The sequence below is a fragment of the Pseudophryne corroboree genome, chromosome 4, assembly GCF_028390025.1.
Source record: "Pseudophryne corroboree isolate aPseCor3 chromosome 4, aPseCor3.hap2, whole genome shotgun sequence".
Classification (NCBI taxonomy): domain Eukaryota; kingdom Metazoa; phylum Chordata; class Amphibia; order Anura; family Myobatrachidae; genus Pseudophryne; species Pseudophryne corroboree.
In genome coordinates this window covers 589549823-589573872 of record NC_086447.1, presented here as the reverse complement: position 1 = coordinate 589573872, position 24050 = coordinate 589549823, and the positions used below count along the sequence as shown (strand labels likewise).

Genomic DNA, 24050 nt, shown 5'->3' with positions numbered 1-24050 from the left:
TGGGAGGCAGATTATCCAGCTGTTAGAATTTTCACCCAGGAAACTGGACAATGACTTTAGAAGCGTTCCAGATGTTGGCCAGCGGTGGACTTATGACATCTCGCCAAAAATCATCAAACATCCCAGTATGGGTCCAGAGCAAGAGCTCCAAAGGCTGTGGAGATGGATGTTCTCACAATCACGTGGCCATACAGCTTTGTGCATCTGTTTCCACCGTTTCCGCTGCTTCCTCGATTGCTAAAGCGGACCAAACGAGAGTCCACGACGGTCATACTAGTGGTGTTTTATTGGCCTCCGAAAGCATGGTTCTCGGATCACCACAAACTACTCGCAGCCGATCCTTGACCGCTTACGCCACGTCCGGATCTGTTACAACAGGGTCCGTTTCTTTACCCCGATTTAGCGCACCTGCGTTTGCCGGAGTGGTTGTTGAAACCGCCCTCTTAATAAGGGAGGGCATTCCAGAATCTGTTTCTACCAACCAGGTTACGTGCTAGGAAGCCAGTTACGGCAGCTCATTATCACAGAATTTGGCGTGCCTATATAGGTTGGTGGGAAGCTCGGACGTTTCCGACATCATCTTTCAAGTTATCCCCTCTTTTAATATTTTTACAGACTGGGTTAGGTGGAGGACTACATTTCTACACTCAAGGTGCAGGTCTTTGCCTTGTCAATTTACTTTCACAGGTGTTTGGCTCTTTTGCCGACTGTACACACCTTTCTTCAAGGTGTCCTCAGAGTACGATCTCCATTTATACCTCCTACTACGCCATGGGACTTGAATCTGGTTTTAGATTTAATTTTTTTCTTACAATCTTCATCTTTGGATCCCTTACAACAAGTGGATGTTAAGTTTTTCACTTGGAAAAGAGTTTCTCTTAGCCTTAGCCTCAGCAAGGCGTGCTTTAACATTGGGTGCCTTCTCATACAAGCCACCGTAGCTGGTGTTTTTTATGCTCATACAGCGGAACTTCGCACAAATTCCATTTTCTTACCAAGGATGTTACACATCACTTAATCAATCATAGTTCCTGTGTTATCAGTAGGTTCAGGAACTTCAGTTACTTGAGATGTTGTACGTGCATTACGCGTTTATGTAGGCCAAACATTAACTGTACGTAAAACAGACACACAGTTTGTTCTCTGTCATGTAGTTAACTTGGCTTTGTCAGCTTCCAAGCAGGCCTTATACCAAACGTCAGGCTTAGCATCATCATAGGCTACAACCGCCTATATCAGTGTCAGACCATTCCACACGTTCCTTGTGAACGTCATACGCAGCAGGTTGTGGACCTTCTAAGTAACAACTTAGACGAGCTGCTACAGGGTCATCGGTGCATGACCATCATTGCACACGTGGTGCGCTTTTGCAAGTTAGCTACGTTTACGGCATCAGCATATAGCTTTGGCCGTCTAGTGTTACAGGTGCCAAACAGCTCTCCCGCCCAAGGGGGAAACTTTGGTACGTCCCAAGAGTACTCCAGTGACCCCTAGTGGATGAAAAAGAAAATGGGATTTTGGTACTTACCAGGTAAATCCTTTTCTTTGAATCCATAGGGGGCACTGGACGCCCACCCAGAGCAGTTTTACCTGTCTTGTGGTAAGCTCAGTGGATCTTATGGGAACACATTATCACTAATGGATACAATGTTACGGTGATATCTATTATGGTGTCAACTGCTTAGTTGTCAGTTACGTTATGTGTCAACTTTAGTGTTGACCGGTATAATTTACGTTATGTGTCAACTTTAGGGTTGACCGTTATAATTTACGGTATGTGTCAACTTTAGTGTTGACCGTTATATTATAATATTATATGTAATTCTCTATGGTTCATCCTCTCTATCGCTCCTGTTCGGCTCAGAGAAAATAATGAAGTCTCTATGGGAGTATGGAGCGGGTGACCAGTTACTAATTTAAATATTTAAATGTGCCATTCCCGGCTACGCCCCGTCCATATCCCAAGAGTACTCCAGTGCCCCCTATGGATTCAAAGAAAAGGATTTACCTGGTAAGTACCAAAATCCTATTTTTGTTTCTGTGCAGGGAAAATACTGGCTGCTTTATTTTTACAATGCAATTTAGATTTCAGTTTGAATACACCCCACCCAAATCTAACTCTCTCTGAACATGTTATATCTGCCCCCCCCCCTGCAGTGCACATGGGGGGTCATTCTGAGATGTTTGCTCGCTAGCAGTTTTTAGCAGCCGTGCAAACGCTATGCCGCCTCCCACTGGGAGTGTATTTTAGCTAAGCAGAAGTGCGAACGAAAGGATCGCAGAGCCACTACAAAATAATTTTGTGCAGTTTCAGAGTAGCTTCAGACCTACTCAGCGCTTGCGATCACTTCAGACTGTTCAGTTCCTGTTTTGACATCACAAACACGCCCTGCGCTCACCCAGCCACGCCTGCATTTTTCCTGGCACGCCTGCGTTTTTCCAAACACTCCCTGAAAACGGTCAGTTGACACCCAGAAATGCCCTCTTTCTGTCAATCACTCTACGACCAGCAGTGCGACTGAAAAGCTTTGCTAGACCTTGTATGAAACTACATCGTTTGTTGTAACAGTCGACGCGTGCGCATTGTGCCGCATACGCATGCGCAGAAGTGCCGATTTTTTTTACCTGATCGCTGCGCAGTGAACGAAAGCAGCTAGCAATCAACTCGGAATGACCCCCATGGTTTTGCCCAACTGCTAACAAATTTGCTGCTACGATCAACTCAGAATTAGGCCCGGTGTCCTTATGGACTTACCAAACCACTGCAGGGAACATATAAGGGAATTGATTAAGTGCATGTTCCATTTATATAACATTCTCTGACTTGAGTAAGAGAGAAGCATTTAAAAACATTTTAATTATTTAATTATTACCTAATAAGGAAAAAAAAAAACCTTGAGGAAGTTGAGATACGCAATATAATTTTCTATAGTAGAGGGTAAACCAAAAGAAAAGAGCTTAGCATTTATTTCTGGCTATAACGATGAGAGAATTATTTTGAAACGCAATGTGAAATAAGATCTTAGGTCAGATGTAATGACGCCCGAGTTCGGTGAAGTGCGGGATGCCGGCAGAATGCAGACTTTTTTTTACTTACAATCACTTACAACTTCAAGGCCGCCAAAATTGGGTGTCATTACATCCAGACCCTTGTCTTAGCCATACATATTCCTAATGCCTAAAATAGCCCCAAGCTTAAATAATAATTAGTGAGTAGTTTTATTATTAGCTATCAGACAAACATTAGTGACATTTGTGGTTGCATTATTATAGCAAACAGGCAGTAACAGTATCACCAACAGTTCATGTTATAAGGATTTCAGGACCTCATTCAATAAGGATTGCTAAATTTGGGAATCGCAATCCGGACAATTATCAAATGACTGACCATGCGCAAAAATAGCGACAGAAAACGCGTACACATCATGATCGCAATGCAGCCGCTGTTTGACAGGAAGCTGGCGTTTCTGGATGGAAACCTGCTGTTTTCTGAGTGCATCTGAAAAACATAGGCATGCCCAGGAATATTTAAGGAGGGCCTCTGACATCAGCGATGACCACTTCCAGCCTCTTGTGTCTCAAGAATTGTGGATGACTTCCAGCCTATTATGTCTCAAGAATTGTGGATGACCTTGCCTGACATATAGAAAAATCTTTGATGTTCCAGGAATTGCGTATGGTTTTGTGATCAGCCCACATATTGCAATGCATTTGCAATTTCTGTAATGAGCGTTTTTTCTCTATTTCTGGGCGGCAACTATTTGATCGCAGCAACTGCTTTTTAGCAGAAATTGCATTCCTTGCTGAATAAGGTGCTCTGTCTGTCGAAACAGGTAGGATAATTATGAACCAGGCCAAATACAGCAATTCACCTGAGGATGACTTATTAATATATGTGATATGTGTTTCTTAAAACTACATTTTTAACACTAACATTTACTGTCTCTATATTTAATTGTTTTGATTCCAACTCAGAGATCTATAAACTTTTAATGGTTCTCAAAAAACATTTGTATGTGGCTACTTCATGCAGATTTCCTGGCAAAAGCTAACAATGGTAGTTTCTCCAATGCATCTGAAATAAGTGTATATTATACAAAGTAGTTTATATAGGGCTGGACCAAATAATGAGTAGAGTAATTTAGAAGCCAGTCAGATACAGCATTTAAGGAGCATTTTACAGCATTCTGGTCTACAGGAATTATTTGTAAAAGTTAGACTTCATGTTTCTATGATAAACATTCTTTATTTACAGTAAATGAAATGTTTACATGTTTTGCAGTATATGCACATGTATGGAAGTGGATGAGTGTTGCAGGGCTTTTGTACTCATTTTTACAATCAATAACTACAACACCTACACACTAGACATGGCAACATTCAATAAAATGTAGTATTTAGTATTTCTGAGCTAGCCCTGGCCCAGTTAGCATTTGTTCTCCTTTAGAAAATCTCATGAATTCAAGTCAAGGTTAAGATGTCATATGTTGATACAGAGGCCTTAACCCTTACTCATGTGGCCAGTTATAAAACCACTGATTATGCTTTTTATTCTTTCATTTTTCGCCCTATTTTATTGCTACAAAGCAATGTATTTCAGGCCCCGGAGGCACAGTAGGGAATTAAGCTGGTTTCTGCTGGGAATTGTAAAAAGTCCTTTATTAGTCAAAGCCTTGAACGAACTAAAAGATGGATTGCGGCCCTGACGTTATAAAATGCCGCCTTGTGTGACTGGTATTTGTTCCCACAGTTTCTGCTGACACCTCACTAGCCCCCAAGAAGGCAGTCTATTCTTCTTTCACATTGGCTCTGTTATTAGTCTATTCAAGAAAAGCATAAAGAAATCACAGTTACTTATTTTGTACACTGTGACAACAGGAAGTCAACCTGTGAAGGGACAGATACAGCCTATATTTTCTAATGACTAGATTCTGCAAACTTAACATTTCTCCTGAGTCAGATTTGGAATTAACTGATACACTGCAGGAAAAAAAACACATTTAAAGACTTCTTTTAAAATTAAGAATTCTTGTAATTGTGTGCAACTTTTTCACAACTGCAAATGTGTTCATTTACATCTAGCCTCTTCTAGTCTTCCAGTTACAGTAAGTGCAAAACGATAGACATATGATGCACAAGCTTATGCCGATTAGAATGATATGTGGCATGCCTATATTCTCTTTTTGACTGCAACAGCATTTTCATACAGAATGCAGATATATGCGTCACATTTTGTATGCAGATACAGCCATGGCCACAAACAGAATCAGACTCATACACGAGCAGACTCTGCTGATTAAAATAAGTGGCATGCCTATATTCTTAGGCAGTCCAGATATCATTTTAATCAGCAGAGTCTGTTTGTGCTGTTTATTCACATAGCAATGCGAATAAGACATATTTTCATCAGAAAAAAACGCGTGGCACTATCGGAGTTGCGCGGCACCTGTCAGCTCACTCACACCAGGCATCTTCTGCTGCATCGAATTAAAGCAAGATGCATGAGGACACATCTGTATATTGTAAAATGCTTTCTTTAGTGCATGCTAGAAAACTTATTTTCCAAAAGAAATAAACAGTAATTAAAAATATTTGTATTGACATAATGGATCAAGAAAACTTCCTGGATGTCTGACAAACATTTATAAAACAACCTTGCATACCAATGTTTAGATACATGTGCTAAGTATGTAATAAAATACATATAGCATACTCCTTATTTGCTGTCCTTCTGCCCTAAATCATTATGGCCTCTGCGCCACACTACTATCGCGTGGCTGTGGTATGTAGCTGCAGCAGCTGGCTACTTGACAGAGTGTTCAATAAATTTGGTAGCTGGGCAGCACTGCAGCTTGCTGACTGGACGCTCAGCCCCTCCCGGCTTCCCACTCTATGTCTGAAACATCTGTGTGTGAAGCATCTTCTGCAAGGTAGAGATGTGTGGTCCCAGGGTGTGAGGGCACAGACACCCACACATACACACCTCTCTACCTGGCATAATGTGGGCTGTAACTGGCATAATGTGTATTAGGGGCTCTAACTGTCATAATGTGGGCTATAACTGGCATAATGTGTATCAGGGGCTGTACCTGGCATAATGTGGGGTCTAACTGGCATAATGTGTATCAGGGGCTGTACCTGGCATAATGTGGGGTCTAACTGGCATAATGTGTATCAGGGGCTCTACCTGGCATAATGTGGTCTCTACCTGGCATAATGTTGGCTCTACCTGGTATAAGCTGTATTAGGGGCTCTATCTAGGTGGGCTCTATTTGGCATAATGTGTATCAGGAGCTCTACATTGCATAATTTTGGCTCTACCTTGCATAATGTGGGCTGTACCTGGCATAATGTGGGGTATATCTGGCATAATGTGTATCAGGGGCTATACCTGGCATAATGTGAGGTCTAACTGGCATAATATGTATCAGGGGCTCTACCTGGCATAATGTGAGCTCTACCTTGCATAATGTGGGCTCTACCTGGCATAATGTGGGGTCTAACTGGCATAATGTGTATCAGGAGCTGTACCTAGCATAATGTGGGGTCTAACTAGCATAAGGTGATTCAGGGGGTCTACCTGGCACAATGTGTATCAGGGGCTCTACCTAGCATAATGTGGGCTCTACTTGGCATAATGAGTATCAGGGGCTCTACCTGGCATAAGGTGTACCAGGGGCTCTACCTGGACATAATGTGTATCAGGGGCTTTACTGTGGTGTAATGTGTGTAAGGGGCTCTACCTTGGCATAATGTGTATAAAGGTTCTATCATGACATAACTTGTATAAAGAGTATTACTTTGTGGTGTAATGTGAATAACGGACTCCTCTGTGCCGTGTAATGTGAGTAACAGACACTACTGTGCCATTTAATGTGCATAACGGATGCTACTGTGCAGTGTAATGTTAATAACGGACACTACTGTGCCATGTATTGTAAATTGGTAGTATTATGTGGCCACACCCCTTTCCTATAAAGCCACACCCCTATATTTTTGTCACTGTCCCAATTTTAAATATGGTGGGAGTGGGCATCAATTCTTTTTCTGGCACAGGGCAGCAAAATGACTAGTTACAGAACTGGATATCAGACATATTTTTTGGCATAACCACTACATCTAGTTGTGTTACATGCACTTAATACATATCTTTATATAATTTGTGTCATTTGTAACTATCAGATAGTTTATATTTGTATGTCTCTTCCTGTAATTAATGTAATCTCATTAGCACTATACTTGTTTGCCCTCTCCAGGTGTGTAAATATAATGAGACTGTGTAAATATAATGAGACAAGCAGAGATAATGACACTTGCAGAGGTAGCTATCTCAGGCAGCAGGTAGTAATTGAAAAAACAAATAAATGTTCTTCTACAAAAATGTAGCTGTGTTTTATACCTTGTCGGCAGATATAAAGATGAAAATGGCAATACTTTCTTTTATTTTACTTACTGTATATACAAATGTCTATAGCATTAGCTACAGGCAGTATAATAATTAAGGGTATCCAGAAGATAGATCTACAATGTCTAGGTAGACAGTCAATAAGTTGACACCATATGGTTGACATGCATTAGGTCGACAGGTACAAAAGGTTGACAGATGAAAGGTCGACAGGTACAAAATATTGACAGTTACAGAAGGTCAACATGACACTGGTTGACACACAAATGGTTGACACATATTTTGGGAGGTTTTAACATGTTTTACCAACATTTGCTTAATTTACTATCCTAGTGGACTACTAATGGGAATAGTAACTTTGCCCGAAGTGTGGCGAGTGAAGCGAGTAATGAGGGCACGTTTGTACTGATGATGGTCATATAACATGGAATATACAAGATGTAGCCAAAACCCCAAAATAACATGTGTCGAACATTTTTGGGTTGATCAATGTCCTGTCAGCCTTAACCAATGTTGTACTTTTGTACCTGTTAACTTACTGTAATGCATGTTGACCATATGTTGTCAACCAATTGACTGTCTACCTAGATATTATATATTATGCAACACCCATGATTAGGTATGCCTCTGTACCATTACCCTCAGTAGTGGAATGGTGGAGGCCTCTACATATCAGAGGACCATTGTTTAAAACTTAATATTTAGTTTTGTATTAAAAGATTCTCAGTGGATAGATAGCTAATTAATAGTTGGCAATTCACCAGTCAGAGTAGTAGTAGGTCTCCCCACATTACTGTAATTGGTGAATGAAAGGAAGAATACACAAATCAAAATGCAGGAAGTTGTCTACTAGGTCTCAGCAGATCCACATTTCCTCTTCAGCACACAGACAGACAGTGTGACGTAATTCAGCCAAGTACTGTGTACCCAGCTTGACCCCCTGTAAGGGATGCAATATGAAAACCCGGCGGTAAGCATCCCAACACAAGCATCCCGATGGCGGCAATCCCGACATGGGTGAAGTAAGTATCCTGACCTATTGCCCCTACCCTGTAACCCTAACCCTCCCTGTCCACAGCTTAACCCTAACCTCCCCCCTTAGTGCCTAACCCTGACACCCCCCCGGTGATGCCTAACCTTAATCCTCCCTCCCTGAAGCCTAACCCTAACCTCTTACACCCTGCAGCCTAACCCATTCCCTCCTTCCCCCAACCTCCTGCCTCGTGTGGTTAAACCTATCTCCCCCTCCCGCAGCCTAAACCTAATCCAACCATTAATACTTACCTTTGGGATCCTGGCTGTCAGGATTCTGTCATCAGGATCCTGATCCTTTTGGAATGCCATCAACTGTGTTCTGACGGCTGTCAGGATTCCGGTGTTGGTTATTACGGCTGCCAGGATCCTGCGTACACACTTATACAATCATCAGGCCATTCATCTGATATTGGGTGAATGAGCCAACAATTGTATATGTGTATACCCAGCTTAAGTCATTAGCATACATTGTGTCAAGGGGGAGCCCAGCCCTAGGCTGACCAGCTTGTGGCTGGTTAATGTTATGGCAGGGGGATCCTATGCAGTGTGTCTCCCTGCTATAGCGTTATCTTCCTGGCTGGTTCAGCATGGTGCTGGTTATTGGAAAATAAGGGGAATCCCATGGCATTTTTTTCACTGATTTTCCAATACAAGACCAAGCTCAGAGATCCATAGCTGGTTGTGAATTTGTGGGTGCACAGTAATTTAAAAAAACAAACTATTTCTATATGTTTACACATAACGAAGCCTGCACAGATCATAGTGATGTGTGCTTGCTTTACCCAAACTTGTCTGCCCCAGACAACTTATTTTTTGAAAGGGTTTACTGGTGGTTTTAAGGCAGTTTTCAATACCCCCAAAAGTGAGGCGTAGCCAGAACTTTGTGGTCCCCATAGCAACATTTTGAAGGTGCCCCTGTGTCAATGCTTCTAGAGAGACATTTATCTACAGTGGTTGTTAATTTTTTGCTTCATGGTACTGCCCTAGTTTATTTATGAACCACTGATTAAAAATGCCCTAGTAAACATTATATCACATTTGTATGGCTGCCAGTACACATTACGCAACAAAGCACCCCCAATACACATTGTGAGATACAGTGGCCCAGTTCATATTATGCCACACAATAGTGCCCCAGGTCATATTATATAACATTGCAATGCCCTTCAGTTCATTTAATACCACAATTTAATGAGTAAGTGACCCAGGGGTGATATAATTTAGGCCCCAATGCAAAATGTTTGCAAGGGACCCTATGTATCACTAAATCATGAGAAATGGATATATTGTAACACAGGCATGTCAAACTGAAAATCCCAACAGTGCCTAATGAGATAAGTCTTGTGTAAAGGCCCGTACACACTGGTCGATATATCGGCCGTTCTCTTGAACGGCCGATACATCGCGGGACCGTCGGCCAGTGTGTACGGGCGATACGTCTGTGAACTCCGTCTTTCACAGACGTATCGCGTCGGCTGCGCAGCACAGCCGACAGCCAATATATCTAACGATATATTGGCGTGTCGCTGTGTGTGTACGGAGCGGTCGTCCGACCACCCGTACACATCCTGCGGCGGCCGGCGGTGATTGACAGCTAAACTGGGCGGGCGGGCGCCCGCCCAGTTCATGACGTCAGTCCCCCGATGGATCGGGCGGTGTGTATGCACAGCACACTGACCGATCCGTACATAGATATATCTGCAGATCAATTGATCTGCAGATATATTTACTGGTGTGTACCCACCTTAAGTCTTATATGCAATTCTGATAACAACTATAAAGTACAATCAGTGGCGTAACTACTGCCCCCGCAGCCCTCGCGGTGGCTTGGGGGCGAGGGGCTGCGGGGGCGCCACTGATTTACAGCAGACTGACATGCGGACAAGCGTCCGCATGTCAGTCTGCGGTCTCCTTCCCTCCGCCGCTTGTTGGAGGGACACGGAGGGCACAGCTCGCCTCTCCTGTGTCCCTCCTGCATCATCTCCGGCGGCCGCGGGTCTAATAGGGGGAAGTGCCGTCCGTGAGCTCTAATTGGCTCACGAACCGGCACTTCCCCCTATTAGACCCGCGGCCGCCAGAGATGATGCAGCAGGAGGGACACAGGAGAGGCGAGCTGTGCCCTCCGTGCCCCTCCAAAAAGCAGCGCGGGGGGGGGGGGCGGCGGGAGGTGGGGGAAGAAATATCTGGCACTGGGGGCATATATGGCACTGGGGGGGGAATATCTGGCACTGGGGGCATATATGGCACTGGGGGGGAATATCTGGCACTGGGGGCATATATGGCACTGGGGGGAATATCTGGCACTGGGGGGGAATATCTGGCACTGGGGGCATATATGGCACGGGGGGGAAATATCTGGCACTGGGGGCATATATGGCACTGGGGGGGAATATATGGCACTGGGGGCATATCTGGCACGGGGGGCATATGTGGCACTGGGGGGGAATATCTGGCACTGGGGGCATATGTGGCACTGGGGGGTATATGTGTACCTGGCACATGGGGGGGTGCTATATTTGGCACTGGGGCATGTAAGTACCTGGCACCGTGGGGGAATATCTGGCACTAGGGACATATGTGGCACTGGGAGCACAGCCCTAGCAACAAGGACTACCTCCTAGCAACGAGCATGACACCCAGTGCACGAAACACCTGGCAACGAGCATGACACCCAGTGCATGAAACCCCTGGCAACGAGCATGACACCCTGAGCATGAAAACCCCTGGCACCGTGCATGGAACCAAGAGCATGAAACCCCTGGCAACGAGCATGACACCCAGTGCATGAAACCCCTGACAATGAGCAGGTAATTGAAAAGTAATTAGAAGCCTTACTGTAGGACTTAATGTGTAATGGGCATTACGGTGTGTGGCATAATGTATCACGGACATTGCGGTGTGTGTCATAATGTGTCACAGGCATTACGGTGTGTGGTATACTATATCGCGGGCATTGTGATATGTGGTATAATGTCTCAGGGTCATTGCAGTGTGTGGCATAATGTATCACGGACATTGCGGTGTGTGTCATAATGTGTCAGGCATTACGGTGTGTGGTATACTATATCACGGGCATTGTGGTATGTGGTATAATGTCTCAGGGTCATTGCAGTGTGGCATAATACATAACGGGCATTGCGGTGTGTGGCATAGGGTATAACGGGCAGGGCATTGCGGTATGTGTCACAGGCATTACGGTGTATGGTATACTATATCACGGGCATTGTGGTATAATGTCTCAAGGTCATTGCAGTGTGTGGCATAATGTGTCACAGGCATTGTATGTGCTATAATGTATCGGGCATTGCAGTGTGTGGCATAATGTATCACGGACATTGCGGTGTGTGTCATAATGTGTCACAGACATTGTATGTGCCATAATGTATCAGGGGCATTGCAGTGTGTAGCATAATGTATAACGGGCATTGCGATTCCTGTCATAATGTGTCACAGGCATTACGGTGTGTGGCATAATGTGTCACAGGCATTACGGTGTGTGGCATAATGTGTCGGGGGCATTACAGTGTGTGCATATTGTGTCATGTACATTATTGTGTGCGGCATAATGTCTAAGGGCCATTGCAGTATGTGGCATAATGTATACTGGGCATTACTATAAGGAGGAAAAATGACAAATAATGTAAGGGGCATGAATCAGGATTATTTTTCTTTCCTGTGGTGGCCAACGTATGGGCGTGCAGGTTGCAAAACTGGGGTATAAGGTAGCCTTTTCCTGCAATGCCACGCCCCTTTATGTGAAACCACGCCCATTCCAACGAAACCACGCCCTTTTTTGACGCGAGCGCCTTCGGCGCGCGCATATTTTACCCTTTCTTGCTCCCAATTATGGAGCATGAAGGGGGGGGGGGCGCCGAAGAATTTTTTGGCCTGGGGGAGAAAAATTTCTAGTTACGCCACTGAGTACAATCAAAGAGCTGTCAAGTATCAAAAAGATGAAAACAAACAACATTAATAGTGTGAGCTGGGAGCTGTGTTTTTCACCTCATTTATCACTGTGCTGTTTCTTCTCCTCTATATAAAATAATACCGTATATCAGGGTGAGCTGGGAGCTGTGTTATTCTCCCTCATATATCACTGTGCGTACCCCTCTCCTGTAAAATACATATCAGTATGAGCTAATACAAGGTATCAGTTCCAGCCCCCTCTGTCCCTCCAGTCCAGCCACATGCCCCCTGATATCCCCTCTTTCTCCTTGTGTCCCCTCCAACCACAAGCCATCTGTGCCTCTTGTGTCTATTCAGGCTCCAATCCCTGTGGCAGCCCTCTCCAATTTACCTTCTTCATTGCAAGACATTTTTCTATCCAGATTCCAGAAGAATCCTCCTGCAAGTTGGGCAGCAAGGTACACAGGGCAGTTGGGCACACACACCTACAGTGCAGTATGCATTGTGGGACGCATGTGGCACACAGGATGGGTGTTTGACAAGTCTGCTCTAACACAAGTAACTTTGTACAGGGAAGGTGGACCCCTCCCTGCTCTGGGACCCATAGCAGGTGTCCTCCCTGCTCCTATGGTAGCTACACCCTTGCTCCCACTTGATACAGTAGGGATTTCTATTATATTCTATTATTTCCATGGTCTATACTATTCTAAAGTGTGCTTTTTCTGCATTTTTGCAGCGGTTTTGGCCTTAGTAATTGGGTGGGTTGCAAAACCACTTCAAAAGCTCCGGTATTTAGAACCCATTGAATAGTACATTTTGTCTAATGTTTCAACTGGATTGACAAATATGCTACACTGTACATGCAAAATATAGGGAGTGAAAAATGAACAGTACATCCTATAATATCAACTACAATTAGGGTAGTTTCAGCACCATTTTATAAGATCTTAATTTTTGATTTTCTGTTTTAAAGTGAAGCTTTAATATTTTGAATAAATCGTTTAGTAAGAAGAGCTCTACTCCATTTCGGATAATTTGGAAACGCTCATATCACTCCCAGGTTTATGACTTAATGGAGACCAGGGGAAATACATTACATTGCCAATTGCAATAAAATACAAAGTTGTTAATAATTGTGCCTGCATTTAGAAACATCAGATGTTACACAATATCAGTGCTATATAAAATATGACTCCATGGAGACAAAGGTTGAAATTGAAGGTATGAGGACATTTGTACTCCTTAAGATGCCCTGGAAGCATTAGAGAGAGGCTTAGAGGCATGCATTGGAGCAGTATCTTATAAAAAATATAGGGGAACTGTTTATCCATAGAGGAACTTTCAATGTTAGTAGAATTATTTATTTTAAGAAAGTTGACAGCAGCACAAATAACATTATGGAGTCAAATATAGTTTTGGAGGTACATTTACTAAGATGGGAGTTCTATTTAAGATAGGATGTTGCCCATAGCAACCAATCAGATTCTACTTCTCATTTTTCTAGTACCTTCTAGAAGATAATACCTGAAATCTGATTGGTTGCTATGGGCAACATCCCATATTAAATAGAACTCCTATCTTAGTAAATTTACCCCTTGGTGTCCTCATATCATAGTAATGCTACTGTATGGTTTGCAGATATGTTATAATATTAGAAAATGACTCAACATTTGGTCTGTTTCACCCACATACTGTACTTACTTTTTATAGGTATAATAAGCTGTGGAATGACAGGTAGAATCTTTGGTCCTCCGTGCTCTAACATATCATGGACGCCTTGACGTGCAAAAAACTCATAAGGATGTGTCATTTCACAAAGCCCGTCAAAGAACAGAGGCAAGTAGTGATGGTAGTCCAGTTTCTCAATTTCCACCTAAAAAGAAGTTAAAAAATAATATTAGATATGTACTGTAAAACATCCAAGACAAATGATGGAGAAAGCAAAGGTTTAATGAAAGTGATTCTACATCTTAAACCATTTGTACAGCAACAATAGTATTACAGATTTTTATCTATTAAAGAAACAATGTGGGGAGCATATATTTAAAATGAAACTAATTGACTGGTTATGAGTTTTAGTTTGCCTGAAGGGACTGACTTCACTGGGATGATATTGTTCCTGTTCCACAGTCATTCTAAATGTTCATGTAGATTTCAAACTAAATGAACAGATGACTGTACAGATCATTAGATTTTCTTTTACAATTTACCATTAGAGATAATATACTGTATTCTAATATGCATTGTATTTTCTGTACCACCCTGATGTGCATGTCCTTGATTTTGCTGTTCAGCAATGACATCTAAATTTTGTATATATTATAATCCTTGTAATGGCTATAACAAAATTTGGTCTTTAAAAATAACATGTTGGTCACAGCAGAGCACTCCTGCTGGGCTATTATCACTTATTCTGAATGTTATCACATAACACAGGGGGTGTGATAGCTATATTATCCTATGGATTACACAGGTTTGAGATCCTCTTATAAATGCATAATGTAACCATTTTATTCAAAGTTAGTATAGCTATGATCACATTGTTTGTGCTATAATACAACGTTCTATATGCCCATGAAGAACTGTGAGGTCACTTATATGACAGAAAATACTCAGAGATAAACATGGGGTTTTTACATTTACAGCAGGGCTTTTATCTTACTTATAACAAAGATATGAACAGAGCATAATTTTACTGTTCTGAAAGCTTTGTAAATCCCAATATTCTTATTCATTCTACTTATGTATTCCCCATGTCTGCCTATTATACTGGTCAACAACAATATTGTTTCTGAGTCTTCTAAGTACACTGTTTTATACTGCGCCCAAATTGTGTGCCTCTACGATATTGACAAGGCATCCAGTGTGGTTGGCAATGAACACCAACCAAGAATGGCACTCCAGTAATTTTAAATGTAGAAATTTTTATGTGCATATAAGCAGGAAGATACATCACACAATGCGGGTCAATGCAGCATTTCAGAGCCGCACAGGGCTCCTTCCTCAGGACTAAAGTGTAACGTGCAGCAGTGATATTGCTGCACATTACACTTTAGTCCTGAGGAAGGAGTCCTGTGCGGCTCCGAAATGCTGCATTGACCTGCATTGTGTGATGTATCTACCTGCTCATATGCCTTTTTGCACATAAAAATGTCTACATTTAAAATTATATATATATATATATATATATATATGTGTATACATAAAGTATAGTATTAAACAGAATCGCAAAACTGGTAATGCTGCCAGGATAAATTGGACGAGAGCAGCAGACTGTGCTGGTTGAAACCTGTTTGGACTTGTTGAGAAGTGAGCCTCCCCCTCTTTGTAACGTCATGACATCACATAGGCCCTGGGTGCATTTGTGCCACACTATGACACTAGTGTTAATTTCTGCTCGGTGTACTGTAGTTGGCCATTACAGGTACTGTGCTAGCTCCTGAGTCTGAGAAATTGGTAATTACAGATATACTGTGCTAGTTCCTAACACTGCATGGTTAGTGATTTCAGGTCCTGTTTCAGTTCTTATTTCTGGATAGATGTTGACTACAGACACTGTGCTAGTTCCTGGCTCTGGGTTGTGATCAGGGACAGCCCCTGTTCTGCATTAAGTGCAAAAATTATTGCACCCCCGCCCCTCCCTTATTAACAAACATTGACCCCCCCCCCCTTCCCCCTCCAGGAAAAAAACACACATTGGTCCCAATAGAAAAAACACACAAACGATAGGCCCCCACAGGGGAAAACAATACATTGGCCCCCACAGGAAAAAAAATATTCACGTGGCAAGACTGTGTTCTCACAGCTATTAAAGTCCACGGATAGATAGTTGCTGAGCTGTCCCGTTGTACTTACTATTTCTCTGTCACTCCATCATCTTTCAATAGTATTGAAATTTAAGTTCACTATTTCCTAAGAATTGCTTAGGGAATAGTGAGTTTGGATTTCCTTACTCAGGAGAGGGAACACATTATAAAGGGGGGAGAAGGCAGATTTTAAAAGGATCATCGTTTAAACTGGTGGGGCGGGGCATATTATAAATGGAGAAGGACAGATTTTAAAGGAAAGTACAGTAGATTAGGTACAAAGGAACAAGGAACAAAGTCACAGACATTTATAACATTACCCCTTCAATCTTGATTTCTACATTAGGAAAAAAAGTATGATGAGCACGAGTGTAGGTGGTGCTGGTGTCCAACAGGCAGGACGCATTCCCAGAGCTGCTAAAGTGGCAGTAGAGCAGCTGGATATATATATATATATATATATATACACATATATCTATATATATATTTATATATATCCTCCCAGGGTGCAGCACTCAGGGCGCAGTAATAATAGACAGCGTAAACCTTGTGCTATTAACGTTTATTTTCATCAAAACTGTTTTCAAGATAGAGTGCCGGACCTGTGGACTTATATATTTTTATTTATATATATATATATATATATATATATATATATATATATATATGCAGCAAACGCGGCGCTCCTGGTGACTGTGTCAATAAATCTCTCAAACCGGCATAGTAAAAAAGGCAACATTTCAATGCCACTTTATTTAGGCACTTTCCTCGGGTCCATGCCTAGTTAAGGTGGCATTGAAATGCTTAGAGTGGCATTGAAACGTTGCCTTTTTCACTATGCCGGTTTGAGAGATTTATTGACAGAGTCACCAGGAGTGCCGCGTTTGCTGCCTATGTATCTTTCACATCACAGAGGCACCCGATGCTGAGCTTTGTTAGAGGAGAGCCGGATCATCTCTCTGAGTGCGTCTCTGAGTGCCGCTTCATGTCTCTACTGGTCTTTATATATATATATATATAAAACACAATAGAAGAATTGGTGCCCACAATACGTATCAATACTTAATAATGTAAACAAACCCTTTTAAAAAAACTTTACTCCTAAAACATAATGGTGACATGTTCCATCTAAAAACTTTTATTATTGTAAAAACTGTCAAAGTCAGAAAAATGTCTCAATGCACGTTGCCATATTTGCACCGCACACTGGTCCGCGCTGCGCGTGCATGCGCTCTCCCGTGGATTCGCATACCCGCAATAACGTGCACTCGCAGGCGCGGTATGCGTATTTACGGTAGAGTTTATGTAGTCGTAGCGTGCGACTCATTCGTTACAAATGTTCACAATTAATGTAGTTTATAGATCATGGTCCCTTTGATAGATTCTGAAAGTTTGGTTAAAATACAATGTCCCAGAGCTGAGGAATCCCTCTTTATATCGTACGAAGGGTCTAACAGGAATCATACAGCAGTGTTTGGTACCCAACGGAAGAGTATTTAATTAGCAATATTCCGGTGTTGGTTTGGAGCGTATTAATCGCTCGTGCGAATAGTTATGGACATAAGAAGTTTATGTCCATGTCTATTAATTACACATACTCAGGTATGCGGCGGGAAACCCAGTTTCCCACCCACCTGAGCTGTTGGAAATCGTCACAGCCCACCTGTATGAATCACCCTATGACCTTTTGTTATGATGCAGGGCCGAATTCCTTCGGCCAATGGACAATGGGATTGTAGGACCAGGAGATTGCATTGTGTGTGGGGCATAAATAGGCAGGCCGACCACATCCAGCTCTCACTCTCTCATCAACGGTTATCTGCTGATAGCCGGGAGCTGGATATCGAGGCGCAGGCGATCATACCCTTTGTGCGTAAGTTTCTCTCCGTTATCATTGTCTTTCTGTGAGCCAATATCTCTCTCTCTCTCTCTCTCTCTGTTCTGTTCTCTCATATCTCCCCTAGACTAGGCTAGTATTGTATTGTATTAGATAGTATTGTATTGTATTGCATTTAGGTCAGTGTAGTATTGTCTTTTTGTATTTATTGTTTAGTTCTGTGGTTAGGAAGTCTCTGTTATATTGTAGTGTATCATTTGTACTGTTATCCCCTTTTTACAAGTATATTAGATATAATACAGTTAATAGGCCTTGGAACCTAAACCAGTATCTGTGTATTTTCTATAGTGTTAAGTGTTCACTTGAGCGTCGGTGACGCTCAAGCAGCTTTGTAGTTAGTCAGGTTACACAAGGTTGCACTTACACCCTGTACTCACATTAAGGTATTCAGTGTATTTCATTGGTATAAGGTTTTATCATAAAGGTATAGTGTTGTGAGCGTCTGCATCGCTGGTGACCTCCTCGTGGTCTCGAGCGTAAGCTACGCCATAGCGAATCATTACTCTAGTCATAGCCAATAACGTGTCCTGTGATCGCTGGGCCGTGAGCGAACGTGACGCTTGAGCGTCTCGCCTACGGCTGAGCGATCGTTACGCAACTAGCGTACCATTACGGTACTTCTTAAGTAAACAGCGTACAGTGTTCTTAGCTTCATAAAGGGTTGTTATAAGGCAAAGGAATTTAGCATTGTCAAAACATACAATCAATATTTGTACATAGAAAAAGTGGTAACTCGCTTCACCCTTTTTACAGATCAATGACCACAGTAGCAATTTACAAGTGATATTCTGTAATATCCACTTTTTCTTTTACATGAGCTTCATAAGAAGACAACCCAACGCGTTTCATCTTTTATCCAAGACTTCATCAGGGGTGGATCTCAACTAAATGGTAAGTATGAATAGTATATAGAACCACAATCTCAACGGCTCATTCGTGAATGCTTGATGACAAGACCCTATAGTTCCTAGGACTTCAAATTGGCCACTCAGTCAAGCCTTGTAGTGAGACAATTTGCACATGGAAAATCAGATGCTCAGGTTCAAAGACAAATCACTTAGTAGGCGAACCTTATAGTGAGACAATTTGCACATGGAAAATCAGATGCTCAGGTTCAGAGACAAATCACTTAGTAGGCGAACCCTCAATTGATCTGCAAAGGTGGCTCAGCATCTGTAATCTGTAGATTACACAGATGCTGAGCCACCTTTGCAGATACGACTCTCTTCTAGCTAACTGTAAATCCCTATCCCCGTCTCTCTTATCTTCCGGTATATGTTCAATAACAGTGAAGGTAAGTCTGCAGGTGTCAGAATTATGCTTAGCCTGGAAATGCCGGGTAAGGCTGTGATTCTGCACTTTGTTTTTGATATTACGCAAATGTTCCTGTATCCTAAGCTTTAGGGTTCTCTTGGTTTTGCCAATATAGGACAGTTTACAACTGCATTCGATTTTGTACACTACATAATTGGTATTACAAGTGACTCTTTTCCTACATTTAATTGAATATTTTAGGATAAATATGATCCTTACAAGTATTATTTCCCCGTAAGATTTTTATGAGCGGGGATATGCTATATTACTTTGTCATATGAATTTAAGGGGAGAGTATAGCCCTTTTGTGGAGTTAGCTAATCATTCTATGGGAAGAACACTAATTAATTCAATTAAATTATTATATTATTATATTAAATTCCAATAATTAATTTACTAATATGAAATTGCTAGGTTCACCTACTAAGTGATTTGTCTCTGAACCTGAGCATCTGATTTTCCATGTGCAAATTGTCTCACTATAAGGTACGTGTTGCTTTCCTTGACCAGTTAATTGGGTCTTATATATAGCGTCATTTAGCTTAATATACTTGATGTAATTGTTTTTTATTAGGCTTGACTGAGTGGCCAATTTAAATCCCAATAATTAATTTACTAATATGAAATTGCTAGGTTCGCCTACTAAGTGATTTGTCTTTGAACCTGGGCATCTGATTTTCCATGTGCAAATTGTCTCACTACAAGGTATGTGTTGCTTTCCCTGACCAACTAATTGGGTCTTATATATAGCGTCATTTAGCTTAATGCACTTAATGTAATTGTTTTTATTAGGCTTGACTGAGTGGCCAATTTGAAGTCCTAGGGACCTATAGGGTCTTGTCATCAAGCATTCACGCATGAGCCGTTGAGATTGTCGTTCAATATACTATTCATACTTACCATTTAGTTGAGGTACGTTCCTAAAATATATTTATATTATCTGTGATGGTTATCCTGGATTGATTTTTTCTTCTTCTGTTTTCTGTTTGCTCTTTTGTATATACTGCACTTTTTATAACGTTCTTATGTGAGATGTTCCTTATATCTATTATATACAATTATGAGCGTTTTATTGATAAGTTCTTATGCAATCATAGATCCACCCCTGATGAAGTCTTGGATAAAAGATGAAACGCATTGGGTTGTCTTCTTATGAAGCTCATGTAAAAGAAAAAGTGGATATTACAGAATATCACCTGTAAATTGCTACTGTGGTCATTGATCTGTAAAAAGGGTGAAGCCAGTTAACACTTTTTCTATGTACAAATATTGATTGTATGTTTTTACAATAATAAAAGTTTTTAGATGGAACATGTCACCATTATGTTTTAGGAGTAAAGTTTTTTAAAAGGGTTTGTTTACATTATTACGTATTGATACATATTGTGGGCGTCAATTCTTCTATTGTCTTTTTTATATATATATATATATATATATATAAATAAATATATATGTATACATATATATATATATATATATATATATAATATATATAAAATGCTAGATCCGGTCACTCACCCTAAATTCACTATGTTCCGGTGCCCTCTGGAATCATGAATATAGAACAGGAGGAGACATGCAGCCGCACTCAGAGACTCATTTCAAGTAGATAAAGTGCAAGAATGTGTTTAATCCATCATAACATCAGGTGACCAACGTTTCGGGGCCGTGGCGCCCCTTTGTATCCAATAGATTTATCAGCTGGATACGGTAGCCCCTAGGGGGTTGAATGAATCCAATCCATTCAATGTTTTTTTGTAATATAATATTGGTGCTTTATTGGCTCATCGGGAGTATTAGTAGACATAAGGAATATGAGGTCTGTGTACCTATAGTGTATGCACCTTATATACTATACGATGTGGTGTTTTGGTTAAATAATATCCTGTTTTAAGTGTAGTTATGTGTTTCTACTTCCATGTCTGCCCCATGGGTATAACTGTAACTTTCCTTATTGTATGGCATACAATGAGGTGACCTCTCTCCCAGGCCTAAGCAATCAGACCATCACCCCAGTACGAGGTACGGGTGATGAAGGTATCAAGTTTCACCCCAGTACGAGGTACGGGTGACGAAAGTATCAAGTTTCACATATTAAGTGGTTTATTATTTTTGTTATTGTATTTAGGTGTTAATGTATGTTTGTAACCATATATATGTTCAGGTGCGTGAGTGCACTTGAATATATTCATACCCACCCATGCAGTTGAAGCTCAAGCCATAGTGTGCTTTGAATATGAGTGTTTAGTCCCTATGACCTTCCCCCTTTTCCTATATTTATCCTTACATAGACATTAACAGTTCAATAGTGGGTGGTATCCTTGTGTATGTTAGAACACACCTCTGGGGGTATGAAACGCAAGCCCTTTTGACTATGGCTATGTGTGGAATGCTAACTCCTCCCCCACTAGTTAAAAGTGAAAGAAAAAGTAGCCAGTACCCTTTTGGTGGTGGCGTCTATGTAATCATTGTTTATTGGTATGTCACATTTGGTAGCCAATATACACCTTGCTAGCCACTATATCCTTTACTATATGATGATGTAGTGAATACTTTGTCTCTCTGCTGTTGGTAAACGGTGATGCGGCCAGCGCTCCTATGACTTCCGGCCGGGTGGAACGCAGCGCTTCCGGTGAGTTGGAACGCATGGCGTTCCTCCCGGCGGCGGAGCTGTGTTGGTGCCTTTCTGTTCTGTAGTTGGCACTAGGGCTTCGTACCGATGTTGCGCTGTGTGTACTGACGTTGGGATTAGCTTGTGAGGTGCTGAGGGTTTGTATTTAGGTATTTTGAACAACTGGGGACCGTAAGCATAGCTACACCTGTGATTTCCGGCCACTTCCGGTCCGGGGTATTTAAATAGTCGATCAGCTGCTGGCATTAGGTATGCAGCTCAGGGATGACTGGGATTTCAGGACATCTGTAAGTGAAGCACGGTTTGCTTTATGTTTATTTTATTTTGATTGTTATCTCTGATATTTGGTTGATGATTTTTTATGATTTTTTATGTATTGATTGTTTAGCATCTCTGGTGCCCTTGAGCCCCTGTAGCTGCATCTAAGCAGCAGCAGCTGTTATATCAGGTATGTTCCATTAGAGCCCATAGATTGGCATTGTAATGATGTGGCTTGGAATTTTAATAGGTTTTTGACCTGAGTTGATTATTTTGATATTACGTTCATAGATACACATGTCCTTTGAATATATGATTTGATTTACTGAGGAGTCTGCACCTGCGACCTTCTGTCCATATATATTATGGAGGAAGTGAGGTCAGGTGAGTGGGACTGCACGGAGGGGAGTTATGGTGACATTATGGGTGAATGAGGTGCTATACGCTGCCTAGTCTATTATTGCACTATTTCCATATTCTTCTCTGTATAGAGTGGGTGATGAGCAGTGGTGTGGGTATATGTGTACATTGGCCCTTTCCCTATATAAATATTTGATTGAGATCAGATTGCTATATGGCCTGGGAGGCGGAGTTCTTAAGTGTGACTTTTTTTGTTCTTGTTCTAGATATTGTACCAGCCTTTATTACTCGATGTTGATGTGATTATCTTGCATTGCCGGTCTTGAGAAAGGTTCATTAATGAACCGAAACGTCGACATCAAGGCTTTGTGATGACCAATAAAACTCTTCATTTTATATTTGGACTGATCTGTATTTTTGCGTGAGTGCACTCTCCACACTGTGGAAACACTGCTATTTCAAGTGGATCGTCATGGTCTATTGGGAGCACCCGCTACGTTGGATTGGATGAGATGAGAGTGCAGGACCTACTGGGATATATATATATATATAGTCCCTCTATTGCTGAATAAGCAAATGGCACGTCACTCCAGGTTACTGAAAAAAGGATTTTAATCCATGACAAAATTACATGGTCAAGCAATGGTTAAATGTGCAGCATGGCAAATTCTCAACGGCTCGTTTCAAGACCTAGTCTCGTCTTCAGGATTTATTGCCGCTGCCTGTGCGCTACATGGCTGAAAAGAGCATAAAATACATACGCACCCACGGAAACCCACCTCAGTAAATCCTGCGTTTGCCAGGATATATATATATATATATATATATATATATATACACTGTATATATAGGGAATGTGGGAGGAAAATGGAGTACAAAGAGCAAACCCACACAAACATGGGGAGAATATACAAACTCATGAATTGAACCCGTGCCCTCAGTGGTGTGAGGCAGTAATGCTAATCATTACACCATGCATGCTTGTGACTGCATTATTATTGACACTTTATTTCAGTTTCCAACAAGCCCAGCAAATAAGTGACAATGTGGACATAACCTTATGGGCCCTACACACTGGCAGATCCGCCGCTGAGCTGCCCGACGGCGGATACGGCCAACGGGCGACCCGGCGGCGGGGGGGGGGGGTGACGGAGGGAGTGAAGTTTCTTCAATCCACCATCACCCGGCTCCATAGCAATGCATGCTAATATGGACAATCTTGTCCATATTGGCCTGCATGTATAAGCGACCAGGCACCAACGATTAACGTGCACTGGGCCGCGCATCGTTAATCGTTGGTGCCTACACACTGCATGATATGAACGAGTTCATGCATGTTATCTGTCAGTGTGTAGGGCCCTTTAGTCTCATTTTGTGGAAACACTGAGTGACATAATTGAATACAATCCACAGATATTATGTAAACCGGCTATCTTA

General features: G+C 41.7%; 1 protein-coding gene across 4 annotated transcripts in view; it reads right to left on the bottom strand.

Moving 5' to 3' along the window:
* PACRG (parkin coregulated) overlaps positions 1-24050 on the bottom strand; it is a 1062802-nt gene that overhangs the window by 413479 nt on the left and 625273 nt on the right. For all 4 annotated transcript variants that reach the window (XM_063917532.1, XM_063917534.1, XM_063917533.1 and 1 more), the window contains one exon: positions 14048-14219. In XM_063917532.1, the coding sequence (XP_063773602.1) occupies positions 14048-14219 (172 nt within the window). The remainder of the gene's footprint in view (positions 1-14047; positions 14220-24050) is intronic.